This window comes from Augochlora pura, chromosome 10 (assembly GCF_028453695.1).
Source record: "Augochlora pura isolate Apur16 chromosome 10, APUR_v2.2.1, whole genome shotgun sequence".
Taxonomy (NCBI): Eukaryota; Metazoa; Arthropoda; class Insecta; order Hymenoptera; family Halictidae; genus Augochlora; species Augochlora pura.
In genome coordinates, this window is record NC_135781.1 from 33,241,249 (window position 1) to 33,263,699 (window position 22,451).

General features: G+C 41.6%; 1 protein-coding gene across 1 annotated transcript in view; it reads right to left on the minus strand.

The window, feature by feature from the left end:
- The window catches only part of Nolo (ADAMTS-like no long nerve cord), a 247,065-nt gene that overhangs the window by 85,751 nt on the left and 138,863 nt on the right, over nucleotides 1-22,451 (minus strand). Inside the window, exon 3 of the mRNA XM_078191531.1 lies at nucleotides 20,701-20,817. Within this exon, the coding sequence (XP_078047657.1) occupies nucleotides 20,701-20,817 (117 nt within the window). The remainder of the gene's footprint in view (nucleotides 1-20,700; nucleotides 20,818-22,451) is intronic.

Genomic DNA, 22,451 nt, shown 5'->3' on the forward strand with positions numbered 1-22,451 from the left:
CCGCCGACCGTACGGAAATTACGTCCACGGGGCCGAACACTTCTTCTTGCTAATGTGTCGATGCCGTGGCGCTGCCGCGGCGACGCCTAATGAACTTTTTGCGATCCGCGGGTGAAACTACGGTTTCTTACATCTTTCGGGGGCAAGAGTCGGGCTTGGAACGAGTGGATCTTTTCGCGGGATCGTGGCTGCGCCGGCAAAGTTGCCAGATGGAGTCGTGTGATAAGTATTTAGTTTTTGAAGCAGTTATTTCGTTATTTTTTTTATTTTGTTAGTTTTTTATTTTTGGTGGTTCCTTATTTTCTTAGATCATTATTTTTTTATTTTATTATTTCGTTATTTTTTTTATTTCGCTATTTCATTATTTCTTTATTTTATTATTTCACTGGTTCTTTATTTTTTTACGTCATTATTTTGTTATTTCTTTATTTCGTTAGCTCCTTATTTCGTTATTTCATTACTTCATTATTTTATTATTAATTGCTTATTAAGATATTGAGCCAAAGAACACTATAAAATATTGTGAAGGGTCCCTGTTTTAAAAAACCTTATATCTCGTTTAAAACATAACTTGAATAAAAATCAGCAAATCTCGCTACATTTTTAGTTCCATTAAAACTTCGGTTAAAAACAACTCGTTGGCCGAAAATGATCGATGACCGATCTAAATACCGGAACACGGACGTATGCCGGATCAGGTCGCGCGTCCGGGACATAATTTCCGCGCGACGCGATCCCGTTGTTCAGATTGCTTGATTAAAAGACCGGGCGGGCGAGCGGGCGGCGTTCCACGGTTTTTAATGGAGCACCGGGGGATAGCTGATATTATTCCAGCGCGCTTTTAAATAATGGTTTCCGATGTTTTACCTGTGAAAAGCAGGGAATAAAGAGTCGGAAAGAGACAGAGGCCCCCGCGGGTTAATTTAACTTGTTTCCCCCATCGAGGCGCGGCGAGAGCGGAGCGGAGCAGAGCGGAGCGGAGCCGGGCGCCTCCGAGGAGCACGCCGATGGGGTGGGGGTTAAACTGCCGGTAAACGGCGGGGCCGGGCGGGGTGAAAAAATGACCGCGCCGGCCGAGTTAATTTGTAAGCGGGGGCCGAAGGCGGGGAATCGATGCCACTCGCCGTGAAATCCGCGGACGGATGGAAATCCGTGGCGGCACGGGGAACCGTCTCGGGCCACGCGGCCGCGCGGTGCCACGGGTGTTATTACACGTCAGTCACACCTTTCTCTCTATTTCTTTCTTTTTCTTTAGATGCCTTTTTCTTTCTTTTTATCTGTCTTTCTGTATCTGTCGTTTTCCTTCTTTTTCTCTGTCTTTCTCTATTTATCTCTCTCTACCATTTTCTATATCTTTCTTTACCTATCTTTTTCTTTTTTTTCTTTCTTTTTCTCTGTCTTTCTCTACCTATCTTTTTCTCTCTTTAACTTTCTTACTCTGCCTATCTTTTTCTTTTTTTCTTTCTTTTTCTCTTTCTCTAACCATCTTTTTCTCTGTTTTCCTTCTTCTTTCTCTATCTATCTTTTTCTCTCTTTCTCTTTCTTTCTCTATCTATCTTTTTCTTTCTTTTCCTCTATCTATCTTTCTCTTTCTCACTGTCTCTTTCTCTTTCTCCCTCTTTTCCCCTCTTTCTCACTCTGTCTTTTTCTCTCTCTCTCTCTTTCTCTCTCTCTCAAAATTGGCAAAGTTTTATAAGACACAGCGATCCCCGGCCGATCACGGCCCACGCGACTTACGACCGTCGCCGCTTTATTATTGGTGGGTCGCGGGAGCGCGAGGTCGTGTTCGCCCCGCAATATAAGCCGCGCGACAAACAAATTGCCTTCGGCGGCCGGTTTCCTTTCGCCGGAAGTTTGAGTGGTCGCGCTGGGAGTGCTCGATTGTCCTACGGAGCGACGCGGTTGCCCCTCCCTCCCTCCCTCCTTCCTCCCCATCCCCTTTCCCCCGGAGCATCGCGCAGTCTGGTGCTGCGTAACTTTGTCGGACGAGGTCGTTTCAACCCGTTGCAGCCGAGCGACGCCGAGAACCCGCCGCGAAAAATTGTCGCACCGCGTGTTACGTGTTCGACGTATTAAACTTGCCCGTCTCTATCCGTCGGACACGCGATCATGATTCCATGCGAGATTCCTATTAAATATGAATATTATTTATAATTTTATTATATTTGTAATTTCTTCTAAATGGAAATTGAATGGAGTAGTATTAAAATAATATAATATAATATAACATAGCAAGATATAGTGTAACATGATATACTGTTGTATGATATAATATAGTATGCTATAATATTATATAGCATGATATAATATAAACTAGTATAGTATAATACAACACAGTAAGATATAATGTACCACAATATAATATAGTAAAAATCGGAAATAGTAATTTCCGAATAATTAAAATAAATAATGATATAACGTAGCATGATGTAATATAAACTAGTATAGTATAATACAACACACTAAGACATAATGTACCGCAATATAATATAGTAAAAATCGGAAATAATAATTTCCGAATAATTCAAAATAAATAATGATATAACACAGCATAATATAATATAGCATGCTATAATATCGTAAAATATAATCTAACATAAAATAGCCTAATAATGACAAACATAATCAGAACCAGGGAGCAACGTCGACGTTCAACCTCGAATTATTCCATCGAACATAGAGTGCCGCGGAATTATTAGATCCCGAATGTAAGCGCCTGCGTCGTCAAACCGCGTGCGTCGCTCGCTCTAAAATATAATTAACCGGTCGGACGCGGTCGCTGAAAATTCGAGAAGCACGGCCTAGGCAGAGCCGATCGAGAAACACCGACAGAGACGAGCCGATGGAAAACCGAGCAAGTTTCGCGGCGGTAGCCCGGTCGCGAATTATTCAAGGATTTTCCAGATAATGCAATAACGTAGCCGGAGCAACGTCGTGAGAAATTAGCGGCATGAATTATGAATGAGACCGAGTTCTCGCGGCCGTTTATCTTCTTTAATGTTTCTTGGCCGCTCGCGGCGCGACGAGCACCGACCGAGTAGATCCGGCCGCTGCCGCGTCTCGTGATTTCTTCGCGGCTACGACAATGCGATTTCTAGGCGGCGCAGAGGAGCCGGCCGTTCGCCGCGAGTTTCATGCGGTTTCGTTCTTAACGCGTACCGCGATGCGTCGGTATTGTGCTGTTGTATCGTTTGTCTGTGTTTTATGCACAGGTGGTATACCTATGATACGGCGTTTTGCTGCGACGCGGTAGGATTAACCCTTTGCACTCGAAGACGACTCAGCTGTGAATCTAAAATAATTTTTCCGGCTTCTAATACCTTCATTTTATATAACAAAATTAATTCTAAGCGTATGAAATCGAGTCTCGTGACTCATATAACAATTACATTTTCAACAATTTTTTCAATCTTTCGCGATATCTATAAAGATAATTTTGGAAGACGTTATTACAATCTTAATGGCATCGTAGAATCGCCACTCGAGTGCAAAGGGTTAATTGCAGGAACCCTCGTATAGCCCTGCAATTTCTCTATAACCAGATTACTTAACCCTTTGCACTCGAAGCCATTTACTTACAAAATACTTACCAAATATTTTGGGTATTATTGTATTGTATTATTGGGTATTAAGTATTATTGTTATAGTATTATTTCCCACGTATCGCAACACATGGGACTAGGTTCTTAGGGGGCTCTTATTTTCAACAGAATTTTTCCGTACGATTTTCGATTGCTACGCGGAGCGGCGAAATAAAAATCAATCGGATCGGGGATAGAAAAAGCGACAGCCGGCGCTGAAAAGTAGATTCCGTTGAATAGCGCAGAGACGAGCGTGCGAGCTAACGAAGATCGTTATTCCGGCTGGGCTCGATAGCCGCCTGCCTAGAGGCTCATGCGCCGAACACCGAGCTTACACTACTCGCCGTGCTGTTCTAATTTCCACGTGTTCCACGCCGTGTAATGCGCGCGGGGGCCAACCGGCTGTTATTGTTATCTAGAAAAGCGAACCACAGCTAGTGTAATTGCGTTTCGAAGCTACCTCGTCGCTCTGTCTCTCTGGATCAGTTGCAACAGCCTCCGCCGCGATTTGCGGACGTTTCTCTGCATCGACGAGGTTTTAACTTCTTGTTATGCTTTGACGATTTTTGATGGAGATGATGATCTGTTAGGTGTGGATGTCAGTACGTTCTTTTGACTCGTTCGTGGATTGTTAATATGTTGGCGAGATGGGTTGATTTTGAACTAATCGTTGGATTGAGATTTTGTTAACATTCTGTTCCAGTGCTCGAAATATTATATTTCAATAATTATTATTTCATGTACAGAAGGAATTTTATATAGCATTCGTGTTAGAGTTATATCAGGTTATGTCAGGATAGGGGTAAATTCTGCAGCATTTTTACTCACGGTCGTGTTAAGTTGGAATACGATTCCGTTCCTTTAGCGTTGATATTTAGTTATTTCAAGGTTACTTCAATTAATTATTAAATTATTTCCAAATAATCAATGGTTATTTTAAGGTTATATAATTTTTTCTAAATTTGTTTTAAGCGTGACAGAGAGGTTAGGACACGTTAGCAGCGCCACAAAATTAGCTGCACGTTGGCACAAGCGTGCAGATGTCTGCTAGACATCTGGGAATTTAATAGTTCCAGGTTGCGTCACTGTAACGCCGTGTATAAACTGAAAACTTGCTCTGACGTGGATGCATTTTAAGTATGCAAGTGACTGAGCTGCTTTTCTGCAACCGTGTGCGTTTAGGGGTGCATAAGAAATGACGATTTTTAGTATTTTCTACGTTTCTATTCGCCAATTTAGTTTTGATATTTTTTCACTGTACCAAATTACAATTTTTATTATTTTTAATTGTTTTTAGTCTATCACTAGATATTTAAAATTTTTCTTAAAAAATATAATTTTCTCCTATTTCCAATCGATTGCTATTTCTATAAATATTAATTCAGACCTGATCCAGCCCCTTCTAGGTCTCAAAAAATATCCAAACCTTTAGGTGCAACAAATAAAAATTAATTCCAGTCTAAATAATGTCCAAATATTTCAACAACCAATCATACATCAAAAATTGCAATTGCAATAAAATGCCGACGATATTTTCCTAGGAAAATTGAACGACGGGAAGTAATTTTTATATCGCCTCGTGTTTCGCCGCGTTCATCGCTGAAAAGCACGTCCGCGACGCGGTCGTTTAGGGGTTTTGGCGCGGTCGGTGCATCGCCGGGCGAAAGAGAACAAGAAAATTAGAGGAGGGGGGGGGGGGGGCGCGGCGGTGGCGAAGGGGCGCGATAGGCGGTGACAGCGCTTGGAACGTCTCCGAGAAAAGACCCGTGCGTGCCGTGACAATGAACATTCGTATCTCGCAGCAGCGGCGTCGCGACGCGGGAGCCCTCTCGCCGCTTCGGCTCTAGTGGCTCTCTCTCTCCTCTCGTGGAACAGAAGGGTGAAAAGCGTCGACGAAGCACTCGGCCCCGCGGTCTATCTTGCCCTCCGGGCTAATTGTCTAATTGCATTTAACGGGTGTTCGATTTCAAAGGTGGCTGCCACCTACCCCGGTTATACACACGGTCATAGGCGAAAGCCGCGAGAGTATGGCTGCCGCTCGAAAACGATGATAGCACATGCTTAATGGCGGTCGTTCGACGGCTCTAGTCATTCGATTACCGTCGACGAGAGTAATAAGGCGACAGTTATTATTAGAAACTGCCGTCGACTGAGATAGAAATTAAAAACCACCACGAGATTTTTCAGACGTTAATTATTAAACAATACGAAACCGTTTCTCAATACGTGCAGCAGACAATAAAGAATGGAACAGAATGTGGACGGCATCAAGAGAAATAGAAACGTCACGCGACGACGTCGCGCGGAATTTTTCTGTTCAACAAATGGCCAAGCTGCAACGTGAATAGAAAGAAGGCGAGAGAATAATTGTGCCAAGACTCGGATCAGGACACTGTAAAATAACTCACGAGCGCCTGTTTAAACAAACAAATGGAACCACCCTCCTGCAATTCGCGTAACAAAATACTGATAAACAACCACCCACCAATTTCGACGAAGAAGACATCAAGACAGTAGAAGAGAGTTTTTAGAGTATATACTATTTACAGCACAGCGAATTATTAATTATTAACAATTACATACCTTAAACCATAAATTATAAATCAGTTGAAAAATATCGAAAATATTCTTGCCATTTGAAAGCTTGAAACGAGCATAAGAAGATCACCGGAGAAAATCGTCGGCCCCCCTTCCCCTACGTTTCTTCCCTTCTGAAAAACTTGTTTAATCGACGATCCGCGGCGGCATTGTCCGCCGTGGCGAGCATTTAAATGCATACAGTCGAATTTCCGTGGAATAAAAATTCAGGCTGTTGGAGGATCGTTGAATAGGCTCCTCTCTCTCTCTCTCTCTCTCTCTCTTTCTCGCGAGCTTTGATTTCGATCGCCGATACCCGGGACTCCATTCGAGCGCGTTCGATTTAAACCGGAGACGAGGAGAGGGGGGAGGGTGAAAAGAAGAAGCGGACAATCGGCCGACGGAGCAACGCTAACGATAATTCATGGACTGAGCAAATTATGGGGTAGCTCGGACCGAAGGGGATCGGACAGAGTCCGCGGAAATTGTTTACACGCCGCGGAGACTTTTAATCGGGAAAGCCACGGAATTATCCTGCACGCGATCGATTCTGAAACCGTTCTATTGCAAAGTCTCCCCCTCTCTCTCTCTCTCTCTCTATGTGTATCGTTCTAACGAGACGGCAGCCTCATTATCGTCCGGCGAAATTCCTTCCTTTTTTTTCCAGCATCAAAATCGAAATTTCGACGGAGCTGCGAATATTTATTAGGCGAAGCTTATGTAAAAATAGAAGCCAGCCATTTTGACTGGTTTCTAAGCTTTAACTTATACCTGTAGAAAACAAAATAAATTCGTGATATAATTAATATAGAAAAATGAGCACCTTCAATAAAAATTATAAAATTATTATTTAAATTACTGTTATAATTCTTTCATTTATAAATAATATTAACAGAACCCAAGTACTAAATTAATATTGATTCGCCCTCTCGAATGCAATTTAGCAGCCACCCTCGTTGCGCAAAAAAATTGAAGCGAGCGAAACAAATAATTGCGAGACGTCGCCGAAAAGTTGAATATCACGTTCGCGGGCGAGGAATGTTAACGGCGACGGTCACGTAGCTCGATAATAAAGCAATTAGAAGTTCGCCACCGGGGCCAGGATTCTACGAGCACTTTTATCCGAAACAATTGCCGGCCGCAGATAACCGTTCCCGCTAATAACTATTCTGGCAATTATCCAAATAATTCGTGTTAACGCGGACTCTCATCAAGACTTTCGGGCCGAAGTTCGAAGTTCCGGTCGGCGGACGGCGGCGGGGCGGCCGTCTGAATAAAGTTCGTTGCCCGATCGAACAGAGGGAACTATCGCAATTCCAATTACGTTTTTCATCCTTTTTCCAGCTCGGTGACCGGTCCGTTCGGTTTCACTCGGACTTCCGTGGGGCCTCCTTCTCCTCCCTCCCGCCCCCGCGAACCGGCCACTTGACCGCAGAAATTTCGGTCAATTAAACAATGAATCGCCGCAATTCCAATTATACTTCGCTTCTTCGGACCCCCAACGGTCCGCTGCTGCAACCGGCCCGGCTCCGATTTTTGTTTATGCGAGAAATTTTCCGTGCACCCCCACCTTGTGTTCGGGGTTACGTTAACCTCAATCTTTTTGTTCGAAGTAAACGTATATTTTTTAAAAAATTAACCATTCGTTCGCTTTGGATTTTTGCTCTTTTTATTTTGAAATGAGTGGATTAATGTCTTCAGGAAATTTTTATTTATAATAATAGAACGTCTATTGACTTACTCTGCGCAGTTAAGGGATGATTACTATACAGTGCAACAAACTATACATCTATGATTGAATTAATAGTGTTGCTATTTTGTTCTTTGGGTGTGTAAATTATTTATCGTCTAAAAGACAACTTTCTCCTCGCCTCTGTAAAATAATTTATAGAAATCCACGGATCTAATAATAATTATCATCTCGAACCAAAAACATCTGATATTACTACGCATACCACGAATTATAAAATGAAAATATTGTGACACTATATTTTCTAAATCACTATATTTATTACTATAATATTTACGCCACCACTTTTTCCACCTTTTTTAATACTTTCTTCTTGCATGGTGCCTTATCACCCGAATCCCGTTTAGATTCTTGCGGAGAAATAGAGATTCTCGCAGAGAAGCAGAGATTCGTGGGTTTCCTAATTGTCCCTGTTTTTTAATCACAGTGTCTCTGCTCGCGGCGGAACCGAGCTCGTATAATAATAATTATCGCGAGTGGGGTAGACGTCTCAGGGAAACTGACAGCAATTATCCTCCTCCAGCTCGTTCGTTCGCAACTATGCCACAGAGGAGACTGATTTCGGGGGAGGGGGAGGTGGGGGAACCGCCGCCCCGGTGGGGGATAACGTAGTAACAGGTAACGAGGGAGCATCTTCAACGACTGTTTTCTCTTCTTATCTACCTCCCATCCCCCCTCCTCCTGAACTTCGTTCGGAACTTTGGCAAGCATGACTTATCTTGAAAATTCTGAACCGCCGGCAAGACTATGATAAATAAATAAGAGAAATAAGGGTGAATCTTGGTCCTGAGCTCCCGTTCTCTTCTTTCGCTACAGCTGATCTGAATACACAAAATATCCCTCGTAAACCTACAGTTCAATTTTTTCACTACTAGTTGCTCTATTTTATTAGAAACAATAGTAAATGGCTAGGCAATTATTACGTTACATTTATTATTGCGTATTTAATAATATAGTATATTGCATATATTATTGTCTATTTAATAATATAGTGTATTACGTATATTATTCCATATGTAATAGTATAGTAGATACATTATACATATTATTCCATATGTAATAGTATAGTAAATAAATTATACATATTATTCTATATATAATAGTATAGTATATTACACATATTATACCATACATAATAGTATAATATATTACATATATTATATATTATAATTCGTACAGGATTAATTTCACTCATATAATATAATGTGAAATCTATAATTGTTAGTTAAAATATTTATTACTCCGTCTAGTCTACAAACTATTCTCCAACGTGTACAAAAAAATAGCGCAAAGTATTACCGTCACTCGAACGTTCCTCGCCCCACCGAATCGTGGTAGCAGACTCAGGAAATTCGCCGTCTAACAACGACTTGCCTCCAATTTCACCACCGTTAATTTCACCATAAAGCCGTGGGATCCATAGCCGCGAACCGGTTTGTTCTATTCACGGTGTATCGAATTACTCCGGTTTAATTCGACGCGGCCCGTAAACGGCGAATGCCACGTGACACACGCGAAACGCCGGGTCGAACGATCGAATAAAACCGATTCCCGCGCGATAGATCACGAGCGGAGATTACGAAAAATCCCGAGCGGTCGATTCGACGCTCGTGCATCATCGCGCGGAGGGCGGGCAGTTAAGCGTTATCGTATACCGAGTACGCAAATCGGAATTTATGAATTGGATACCGTCGAGGACCCCGGTCGCCTTCCGTAAGCAGTTATGCTATATCCTCTCCGAAGATGACCACGGTATTCCCATGCTGTCGCATTATGCATGTACAAGTCCTTATAGGAAACTGGTCCATGGTTACCAATAAAATTGTGGACAACACGATGCTGCGCGCAGCGAACGGAATAAAATCATTTTAGAGAGGAGAACAGTTCATACGTTGTACTACGTGTGGAATTTTTTGGTATATTAGCTGCGCAAATTAATTCGCGAGTAAGTAATTACGATTTAAATTCTATTTTTTGGGAAATTAAAGGTCTGTGTAATATAAAAATTATCTGAGTTTATTGCAAGGTACAAGAGCGGCGTACAGTTTGAATAAATTGAAGATAAGTGTACTATAGTATGTTTATACGAAGTTTCAGTGAATTCAATTTTTATCGCGATTATAAAATAATATAGAATTAACTTATGGCGCGGCTTTTAGATTACATCGTTAACAACTTAACACTTTGTTTAGGATAATTCATAATAAAATTATTTACGTCATTAAAGTGACGTTATTAAGTGCACGAATGAACTTGCTAATTACCATCGAACATTGCATTAACAATCTTTAAACAGCAAACCATAAAATACCGTAATCATAAACAACAACTGAACAACATGAACAGCAAATCTCCGTTCTAACTAACAAAATCCGTCAGGTGCATTATTCAAAACGTGGCCGGGATGGTGTACGGTCCTTTAGAAAAAGAGTTTTTTCGAGCGCGCGCGCGCGCCAGCCTCAAAGGGTGAAAACCGGGAGGAGCAGCTCGGTGTCCGCGGGCACGCGAAATTCGTGCGACTCGGCGTGTACACGGGCACGATCAGATTTCAGCATAATCCGACGATGGAAGTCTCGTCGTGGATAGCGGACCGGGCGGGGTAACAAAATTCGGCGGCGCAATAAGCCGGCGACCCGGTTTAGACAACCGTATCACGGTTGAATCGCGACGCGGGCGGCACCCGCTCGCCGCTCCTCTCGCATGCGCGTACAGAAAACGCGGCGCCTCTGATACGAAACGGCACCGCGCGCGCGACCCGATAAGGCGAACAGGCTCATATCCTGTATAGGAAATCGTGCTCGACGTACATCCCCTCCCCTACGGCCGTGTACATTTCCTTTTCGGATGTTTCACTGTTCCACGGTGATTGCGTTGCGCCCCGCTCCGAGCATAAAACTAACTTCGCGAGCGGCCGCTCTCTCCATCTATTTTTCTACCCCTCGAAAGCTTTCTCTATAGCTTCGTTTCTCTAGCTCCCTTTTGCTCTATAAGTCTCTCTCTCTATCTTTCCATTTTTCTTTATTTATTCATATATTTATTTTTAGGTTAGGGAAGTGAATTACTGTGCCCTGATAGCAGCTTTCTTAATCTCAATACCTTTTATCAGTACAATTAACATTGCAATATTTAGACAGTAGACTTTTTCGAAGAATAAAAATTGTTTATATTTATTGCAAGAATTATTTCTTTTTAACGATACTCTCGTTCCTTTGTCTCTATTTTTATTTATCTCTATTTTGATCTCTCTAATTTATATCTCAGTCTTCAGCTCTCTCTCTCTCTCTCTCTCTCTCTCGCTCGCTCTCGCTCTCTCTCGCTCGCTCCCTTTGTCTCTCCGGCTTCCCAGGACCCCGTTCCCCGGCGCCGCTTAGTTGGCCGCGCGCCGCGGATTTCTCAGGCGAATTAGGATGTCGCGGCGGTATCGAAATAACGTTTGTCTCTCCAGGGCGGGCGCGTATTTTCAGGTATTCCTTTTGCCGCGCCGCGAATACCGAATGAGAGCACCCGCCGACGCCGTCGAACTTTCCGCGTAGCCCCGTGAATATTTTGGCAACTCGATTTCTCTGATACACGGCAGCCGAGCGACAACGACCACGCGCTCGTACACAGTGTCCGATTTATATTGTCTCGGGCGCGAGCGTTCGCGAGACTGAAGATTTTATGCGTTTTGGAGAGGGTTGAACGGATTGATGTAGTCTGAAGACGATGCAAATGGGACGACGTTTGTTTTGTAAATGGATGAGGAGTTGATATAGTGTAGTGATTGGACGAGGTTTATTGTTTTAATATTTATATTCGTGTGAACAGTTTTTTTCTTGTATTTAAAAATATCGTGTCTATATAAATGTAGAAATATGTACAGTATATGTAGTTATAATACTTATTATTGTTAAAATATGTCAGATATTAGAAAATATAAATATTAATATTTTAATCACGATGTATTTAATCATAATGTAGGGTATTTTAAAATGTACAGTTTGTGCTAGATTAGGTTTAGAGAATGTCCCATAATTAACTGAAGCTTTCAGAAAGGGTTCTCGAGGTTATTTAAAGAAACTTTTTCCTTTAGAAAAATTGTCTCCGAGGCTCCGTTCAAGAGTTACTAACGAAAAACGCTAACCAATGAGAGTCGAGCTCGACTGGCGAGAGGCGGCGCTGAGTCACTCATTGGTCAACGTTCCTAGCTAATAACTCTTGAACGAAGCCTCGTAGAAAATTTTTCTAAAGGAAAAAGTTGCTTCAAATGACCCCAGGAACCCCAGGAACCCCACGTTTCCTGATTACGAGTTACTTATGGTATAACCCTTACAACCTCGCGCAAACCATAAATTTTCCAAGAACCCCGGAAAGCGTCAAGTGCTTTTTTACCAGATTTACCAGACGCGTAAAAAGCGGTCGAAGCCGTTTATTGCTTACTCGATCACGTTTTTCCTCGATCGTTCCGTCGAAAGGGTTCATTGCGACAAATGTGAAAGACAACTCTGTGCCGTCGATAAAACATAAATCACCGTAAAATTTTTCAGCGCGAACGAACGACGCGTTTACGGCAGCGGTTCTCAGTCCGCGCGCGCGCGCGAGGATCGTGAAAGCGAGCAATTTTCGGGAGGTTTTACGCGCGACGCGAACAACTTCCGGTCTGACTGGTGCCGAATAAAATCGCTGGGGGTGTGTGTTCGCGTCGCCCAGGGCCGTAGCGATTTTTGGCCATCCCCCTCGCGGGTGTCGGGGTTGTAAAACCGGTCGCAGGTTTTTCGGGCGTTTCGCGACGTGCGACGCAGTTTTGCGACGTGCGACGCGGTTTTACGGATACGGCCGCGCGGCGTTGCCGGTTCTACGACGCCGTCGACGCGCGTCGCCGGGTCTCCGCGGCTTCCGGTCGAGTTTAATCGCGACGACGCGCCGCCGAATGGCGCTGTAAAGTTTTCGCGAGCCGGACAGCCGCCAGAGACACGGTGTATGATTTTTCGACCTCTCGGCGAATTAGGATGGATGAACCTGCGCAAGAGAGTGATTTCTCATTGTCCGAGCGTCTGTTTAACTTTTCTTTTTGCTGCGCGGCCTTTTAGAACGAGGCTATGGGAATTCGTTGCTACGGAACAAGAGGAATTTTATTTACAAGTTTACACTTTTTGACGAGAGCATTTTGGTGGTTGCTATTTTTTAAAGTATTCATTTTATAATATTTATATATTATTTTTTATTCTGCGAAATTTATTTTTATTTGCATAATTATAATTTAATTTTCTAAATTACATTATAATTACCTAAATAATACTAGAAATCCGAAATTAATTGTTTGACCAATTTCAAAAGGGTTGAATCCTAGCAACGCTACCCTCTTAATTTGCAAAGTTGGACCCAAAGCGCGCGAAACTCGACGAAGCATTTGTTTAACAATAAATATAAGCGAAAAATTACTAAAAAATGAATTACCGCATTCGGTTTCGCGTAATTGTTAGGATGATTGCAATTTAACTTTTCTAATATGGAGAACGGAGGCCTTGTTAAAAAATAAAAAAACACAACCGATTTCCATCCGGATTTTATTCATCCCGCGTTTATTTAAATATTTCGCTGTGTCCGTCGAGCGTTTGTTTGCCGTTCTTTTTTCGCTTAATCCGTTTTTATTCCGCTAAAAATGGTGGCGCAGTTTACGTTCGCCCGCGTATCGCGGCGCGTGCACGTAATTTTTGTAACTGGCCTCGTTACTCCTCCGCAACTTGCAATATTTAACAAACTCTGTGCTTCTCGGAAGATAAATTATGAAACACGTCGAAACTGAAAAATGACGACGCCCGCTCTGCGTTCGCGAAATTAAAAATTATTAACCGTGCTTGCGTAAATTGCGATACTAAAACTCGCCAAATCCGTTTAACTATATTATTATTATTATTTCTCAAACAAATTCTAAATATTTATAGTCAATTTAGTTTAGCAAGATTTTAGCAATATTTTAGCAAATAATTTTATAAAACAGTATAAAACACTACAGTAGATTACATAATAACTGTAAATACTAAATTACATCAAATTCAATTTTTAAAATTAATTTCTATCTCGATTCATTATAATTTCTTAATTGTTAATAAATTACCTCGCTTAAAGTATTAATAAAGAAATAAATAATTTCTCAATTATATTCCCAAGATTTCCAAGAGATAAAAATATCGACGAAATGCTGTGACGTCACTTCGCTCCGCTATTTTCAATTTCAGAAAATTTATTAAATATTCAATGAAAAATATCATTTCCGTTCGCCACGGTCCCGGGATTATTATACATCGAATTGCGTAGCGGCTCGAATAATATTTTCCAGAAAAAGACGTCTCTTCGTTTTCGGTCGCTGAACGGGGCGAGAGAGGCGCGGAGGCGAGGATCGGCAAAGTTTTAATTCATTTTTCTGACGGATTGAAAATTGGTTAAACGGCCTCTCGCTAAGAGCGCGAAAGTTTCAGGGCGCGCGCGGGGATGGGAGGGGAGGGGAAACGGAGCGCCGCGGCCCGCTTCGAACCGTGACCTACATGCGAACGTGGAGCGGTTGTTCTCTATTTCCGTTTCGTATAATTTTATTCCCCCCCTCCCGCGCAATTGTTTCCGTTTCATTTTTCGGACAAATGCTTTTAGTTAACGAAACGCCCGCTTACCCCCCACTTATTAATTAAATGTTAGTTATTAATTAAATGACTTTAATTTTTTCATTAATAATTTTGACTTTCGGCACTGAATGTGTTAATTTTACAGCTTGTAAGATATTTTTAAATATTTAGGGAACCATTGCTTGCCTTATACTTTTTAAACAAAGTTAGAATATTCTATATATAATATTTAATGTCTGAAGAGCTCTGTGGTCGAAAATTATTTTGAAATAATCTCTAAAAGATAACCTTTATACAAATTTATCTATATACCAAGTATGCACTTTGTATGCACCTTGTGTAGCATAATTATAGTAGCAATTTTCCTTTATTAATTAAAAGAAAATTATTGTTCCGCGATACATTTATTACAGATTATTTTACGAATCAGAAATTCCATTGCCATATTTCTGTTCACCACGAGAGAGTAAAAATTAACGTTTCTAACTAGCTATCGGTGCTAATATATTTTTTGAATGAAAATGCGTTTCGTGTAAAGATAAAGTCGATCTTTCGTTTCGCGAGTTCGACAAGCGAGAAACAGGGGATTTGAATGTGAGAAGCGAGTAGATCGAAGGAATTTCGACTTCGCCTGTGCCACGGCCAGGATCGCTTTCCCTCCGATCGTGTCGTTTCGCAGAAATAATATTTGTAATATTGGGCCGGCGCAACCCCCGCGTCCTTTAGAATCGATTCGCACACATTAGTCGACGTACTTTGAAAGCAATTTCGTGTAGGTTTTCCAGGGTATTGGAAAAGCGTGCGCTGTCGTCATTGCGTAATGTTCCATTATCGTCGTGGCAGATGGCAAGAGGCGTATCCTTTCTATTTCAACGGTAGTTTTCGATAGGCGACGAGAGAAACGGGAGGGCGGAAGGGTTGGCCGACGGAGACGATGAAATATGCATCCCCCACTGGGTGTTGCCAAATAAATAAATCCCTCGTTATTTTGTAGAAAATTAATTTTCTGACACGAGGATTAACTGGTTCCATTTTATTTTAGGTTAATTTGTAGTATTATTTATATTATTATTTGTGTTGATATTTATATTATTTGTGTTGCTGTTTATATTATTATTTATACTAAAATTTACATTATAATATGCCTAGTATTTTATAAAACATTTATTGCAATATTTGAAATTCAACGCAATGGGTTCGTCGCAGTCGCGTTTGGACGAAAGTGGACGAAAGTAGACGAGACTCGACGAGGCCTTGTCAAAACAAGAGATAACTCGTCATAGAGTGACCACTATATTGCCGATATTATATGGAATCTCCCTGCAGCTCGGTCAATGCTGGCCAAGATATCAAGCGTCGGAATTAATCCACGAAAATACGCGAGTTGAATAGAATCGGAATCGAAACAGGGACGTTCGATTATTCTTGTTGCTCCTGGTTTTGGCTACGCTGTTAGCAATTCATGCGAGAGAAGTTGCTCGAAACAGTGCGAAATGTCATGATTCTATTAGCGTACTAAGACGAGATTGAAACACGGAGCAGGGAGCGATCTTTCCACCGCGAAATATAACCTAGAAAGTTTAGGTGAGGCGAGGGTGCTCAGCGATTTATATTATATTACATTGATCATATTATAATATGTTATATTGTAGTATTGTATTATAGTATATAGATAGATAACCTAGAAATTTAAGGTGAGGCGTGGGTACTCGTCGATATTATATTACATTATATTGGCCACATTATAATATATTATGTTATAGTATTGCATTGTAGTATATAGATATTATAATATTATAATCTAATCGTAATATAATATACTATTTCATAATATAATATTATAATATGTTTGTCATTATAATAATACAATATAATCTCAGCATATTATAAGCTACTATATTATAGTATAATATTATATATTATAGCAGAATATATGCTACTATATTATAACGAAATATTTATAATATAACACCTTAATAATTATATAAAAATTACATTATATTCTATTGAAAGCATCATGCTGCCACAATTGTAGTTTCACTATACCAAGTACCTCACGTACTCAAACACAATAAAAATTTCTAAAATAAATTAACTCAGTCCACTTTCAAACCAAACGCCTGAATTATCAGCCGACCAATCGAACCCCGAATCGAATCGCCTAAACGCGACAAAACTAAATCGCTTCTCGATTTTTAATTTCCGTATATCGTCGTTCGAACGCGAACCGCGTTTCTCTCCTCCCTTAGTTTTTGTTTTTCGGTAAAAGTCACGGGCAGAACCCCGGAAACGCTTCACGGCAACGCGGCCGACGTCTTTTTACGGGTTCGGGAGAGGCGGGGGGAGGGAGGGAGGGAGGGGCTAGAAGGGGGTGGTTGGCAGACTCCGTCGAAGAATTTCCACTTTCGTTGAGAGGTTCGAGAGAACGAAGCGGACTCGGGAAGAGCGCCGCCGCCCGGCGTGGCCTACTTTTATTCGCGATGAGGGAAGACACGAATGCGAGGGGCGCCTCGCGATGCGCCGCCACGTTGCACCGCACTCGATATACACAAGTGTGTTACTGTACACACGTGTGTAACCGTACACACTTCTTGGTAACGCTTCTTCGTGTTTCTCCTCTTAGGCGCGGAACGCGTTTTGAATATCGTGCCTGAACTCGCCGGATCGATGGGGGCGCCCTCCTCTCTTGCTTTAACCCCCCCGCTCTCCCCCTTCCTCTCTGCTTTCACCCCCCGCTCGCATCCGGTATTATGGACGTCGAGGCAACTTCCGGGGAACGGGGTTCAGCGACTGTTTTGTTAGCCGGAAAAAACAGGGACGGATCAATTTCTTCTCGCGGATACGGTGCATCCAAGGATAATTCCACGGGGAAAGATTCGATGGCGGGGGGGGGGGGGTTGGCCGTGGGAAACGCTTTCGACGGAAATTAGCCGGGCCAATTGTCGGCGCCCGGTTGCCATTTATACGGCTCCCCCTCTCCTCGCAAAATTGTTACGCTTTTTCGAATCGAACGATTGAAGGAAATCGTGCGCTTCGCGGCGTAACTAGATTTTCCATCGGCTCGTTAATTCAGAGATAGGGAAACGAGGGAAGTGTTGCAGTAGGAGGCGTTTTCTACGCTTTTGCTATTAATACTGTTTTTAACATTTTAATACTGTTCTGTGGATTGATGTCTTTTTGTAAATTATTTCGAAGATTGTGTTAAGGATATTTCTTCTATTTTTAATGTGGTGTATTTGGCGATTGTGTATTTCAATTTTCAGAACTTAGTTTTGACGTTAAGGTAAGTTAATTTTGTAAAAGTTATAAATTCGTGGTTAATTTATATCTGGAGATTGTGTCAAGCTTGCCTGCACTCTGATTGCATTTTTTAAATTTTAATTATAGAATTTTTATTATAGGCTCCGGAACAACGTTTTTCCTTGCTTTATTAAATTCAAAGTAATGGTAACATTTTGAAAGAAATATTTCAGTGATTGCATAGTGAATTAATCTTTCTTTACAGAAAAGTCCTTTACACAGGTTTTGAAAAAGTTATACCACTCTCAATTCATTTCGACTCAGTTTTGTTCCTCAATATGTACTTTAAATTAATTGCACAGCGCGAAATCGTACGAGAAATCGTATTCTACGAAAATTGGTGCTGGCAAAATTCATGGCGTTTTATCAGAACTTACGTTACCGTGCAATCGCCTATACAGAACACAGAAAGCGAATTGCAATCGTCGCGGGTGCGAAACAACGAAGAAAAAAGACGGCTTGGCCGATTTGGTGAGCGTCGAAAGAGTCGCGCGACGTTGTCGTAGAAGAAGTAGCGCCGGGTTTCACATGGTTTCGGTCGCTTAGCGGAAATCTCGCGCGGCACGGCGGAACAAAACCAGCCCCATCGTGTCGGTCTATAAGCTGAACGACAAGAGATCGCTCGAGCCCCTCAACTCCCAATATAATTCCCTCTTTTGCCGGCGAACCCGTGGCGCAAATTGAAGCATCAATCCCATCCAGGCGCGAACGTCTCTCGCACACACGCGTTGCTCCCACACGCCCCCTTGTGTTTCACTACTGTACCTGTGGATTTGAAAAAGAACGCGGCAGAGGGTGAGGAGGTGGCGCGGAGGCTTGCAGGGAAATAAACAGCTTCGTTCGAGCCAGCCAGCCAGCCGGAAATAGGTCGCGGGAACCGTTACAGCCGAACCGAGCCCTGTCAAAGGCTGTCTCTTTCTACGTTTTAACATTCGGTTCTCCTCTTTTTTATTCTGTTACGGCTCGCCGCAGAAATGCCCGAAAATCATGGTCGAAACCCTTGAAGTCGTAGTTGGAGTTTTTGACTTACGAGGGGGAGATTTTGAATTACGGATTGGGTATTTTAGTAATGACTCCGTATGGTGGGGAAAATCAAATGATCTGTACTTTTATACCAGAATCGGACCAATCAAATTCACGGTTAAATCCACACATTTTTTCGATAACCCATCCGCCATATTGCATCCGCCATTTTGTTTTTAAAATTGTGAAATTTAGATTCTTAATAAGAACTCCTGAAAATATACAAACACAAATGTTTGCGAAAATCAAAACATTTTTTCGACAACCTATCCGCCATTTTGTTTTTCGAATTTTCAGTATCAGATTCGTAATCAACACCCATGAAAATCCCTGCATAAAAATTTTCAATTAAAACCGTCACAGTTTTATATTTTGACCATGATTTCGGGTTTTTTTCTGGCACAGTGCGGTGTTGCCGTTTCTATATCCGGGGGTTGACACGCGCGCGCGACAGTCGCCCCCTATTTCCGCGGGTTTTTCTCGCGGACGAAAACGCGTTGTGTGCACGGCGTCGTGTGAAGCGTTTCACGCCTCGCGAGAGGCCACCTCGTTGGCCTTTCATGCTCTGTTTCGCGGCGCGCAGTTCGTCAACGGGACTTCCGGCGTCTTGGCCAGGCATCCGAGGCCCTGCCTCCAATAATCTCGAGACGACGTTACGGACGCAACCCTCCAGCCACCCTTTTTTCCGGGATGCAGCCGCGAAACAAGTGCCGACCACGAGCCACGCGCGACCTCCTCCCTCTCCCTCTCTCTCTCCCTCTTCGTCACTGTGGACGTTCACCCCGGTGCGACACTTGTAAATCCCCACCACCCCGCCCCGCCACCCTGCTTTCCATAATTCCGCCTTAAATCCGACCTATATAGACACTTCTATCGCGACCCGTTTCCATTCCCTCCGTCACCGGCTAAGTGTCGCTTCTCATTTCCGGTCTGCCTTCTCTTACTGATACTGTTACTTCTCCTCTCTCCCCCTCCCTCTCTCTTCTCTCTCGCGCTCTCTTTTTCTTTCTCGCTCTACTCTCACCAATTGTGCCAAGATTTTTCGATTCTGGCTTAACGACAGCATGCTGCGGAATTTCGTCGATTTTTAAGGGTCTTGTGACAACTGTTCTCGTTTTATACAGCATCAGGTATCATTTTTTAATCGAAGATAGTCACCACGTGTTCAGGGTGATACCTTTTTTATATTAGTTTAAATTTTTGTTTTTATTTTGAGGATATTTAAAATCAATTTGCTTTTAGCTAGTTAAAATGTAATAGTACGTGACGTCTTTTGAGTCCTTGTATTTGTTATTCGATATTTAGTTGACTTTTACGATTTCAACAAGATGAATAATTTAAAAATGACATCACAGTATTTATTTAAAAAATGGTGTAATAAAATTTAGCTTCTGTATAGTATTTTTAAATTCTTTAAATCCTAGACCCTATCTAAATAATTTAGACCCTATTGCAAACATATTGACAAGGTTAAAATATCGAACGATTGTCATCTATTGAGCATCTAAAAACCTTAATAAAATCATTGCAATATTAATGTAACATTGACATAACACCTACATCAAAGATTAATATAACATCGATATATAATATTACGTTTTATGTTTACAGAACATAACCTCCCCAAAATTCGTTCAGATGTCACAAAAATCGATTCGCTGTATCATTAATTAACTAAGATATCGGAAGTCCACCAGACTTCGACGAGGTCTATAAAAGTTCGCGCGTAGGTATATATCAGAAAGTATCTCGAGAGCACGGGGGGGATAAAGTTTTGGCAAGGGAACTTTGCGAGGCTTCCACCCTTGGCGAAAGGTTTCGAGAACGGGCGATGCGCAGAAAGGGCGAACACTGTATCAAATTCTCTTACCTGCTCCACCGTATCCGCGTCAAGATTGTTGCTGGCGTTCGAGACCTCTGCAACGTCCTCGGTGATCGAATCGCCGATCGTGCTGTTGTCGCTCACGACGAGGCCCAGCAGGCATATCTGGAAGAATTGCGAAAGGGTTTCGTCAGTATCCTATTACGACCTCGTTCAAGTATAAAAAATATAGAAATCATCCTTTTTTTAATATAGCAAAAACAGCAATAAAAAAATATAAAAATTCTCCTTTTTTTAATATAACAAAAGTAGCAATTTAAACTCTTAACAAAAGTAAAGTTGAGGCACACAATATTAGATTAATATTGCGATCCAGAAATTAAGTAAATTGATTTTTCATTTATTAATTTTCTTTTTTGTTGATTTTTAGATCGACTAGTTGGATCAATTTTTTATTCGATCGGTTGATTTAATTAATTTTTTATCTGGTCACGGATTTATTTTTTACTTATTTATCGATTCATTTAATTCTTGAAACCATATTATCCTGTACAAGAAAGTGATAAAATAATTTATATAACCCTACAGTATAATGAAATATAGTAATAATGAAATAATATTCATTACGCGTGATTCTCGGGGGGTAGGGCGACGCGATTAATAAAATGACGAATGTCCATGAAATGACGAATATCATTCGCGTCGGAAATAGTGAGCTCTGCCACGTTTTGCCAACAAATATCCGTTTTAATTAATTATAGAATGCTAATGGCGCGAAAGGTGTAAACGGTAATGTGCTTATTATTCGAGTGACGCGCGCCGGTTGTATCTTCTGGGTACTATAGTTTACGCCGTGCTCGAATTCAATTTGACCGCGCCGCCCGTCCCTCCTGCAAAACATAATCCCTACGAATATTACCGCCCCCTCCCCTCCCCACCCTCAGCCTTCGCTGCGATATTTCACGAACATTAGTCGCGATTGAAATCTCTGGGAAATGTACGATTCGTGCAAATTTAATGACTGATGCGGTTCGTTGTAATAATCAAATTGGTGCTCGGGTACGTGATTATCATATAACAAATTAAATAAATTGTCTAATATGAAGAAAGTGTTCAGGTTAAAAATTCTCTTCGTTTTTTAACCCTTTGAATTGGTATAGTACCTTTTCAGAATTGTTATTGATTACTATTTTCATTTTTGAAATCGAAGTTAAATTTTTCCCATTTGTCATTAACATTTAAACATTATATTATATTATAATAAATGTATATACTTTCTGTCTTACTCGGGAATTTGTTAGTAATAAATAGAGTATAATCAGCGTAGGTACGAAGCAAATTTCTTCCGAATTCGTTTACTTCGTACATAATTTAACAAATATCCAGTCGTTTCTGTTAAATTAAAATAAAATTTGAATTTTCTATCGTCAAAATTTGGGAATGGCAAACAATAAAAAGATCGGAATTTTCTCATTCCTTTAAGGAAATTATTAAGGACGAAAAGGTGGTAATCAACAAAACATCGTAGCGCGAAGGGTACGAAGCATAACCTGACATAACCTAACAATTGACAAAGGAAACGAGTCGCCGTGTCGAAGGTGAAAATATTTCTTCGATTTCGAGCGTCTGAGGGAACACGGTTTCGGCGACTTGTTGCGACAAGCCGAGGAGGATCCCAGCCGCGCTCCTCGCTCCGCGTTATTAGCGATAAATTAAGAGGCTCCGGTCCGCCCTGTAATTAAAGGTTAACGATAAACGCCTCGGGCGGCGAGAAAATGAACTCGTACGGATTGGGATTA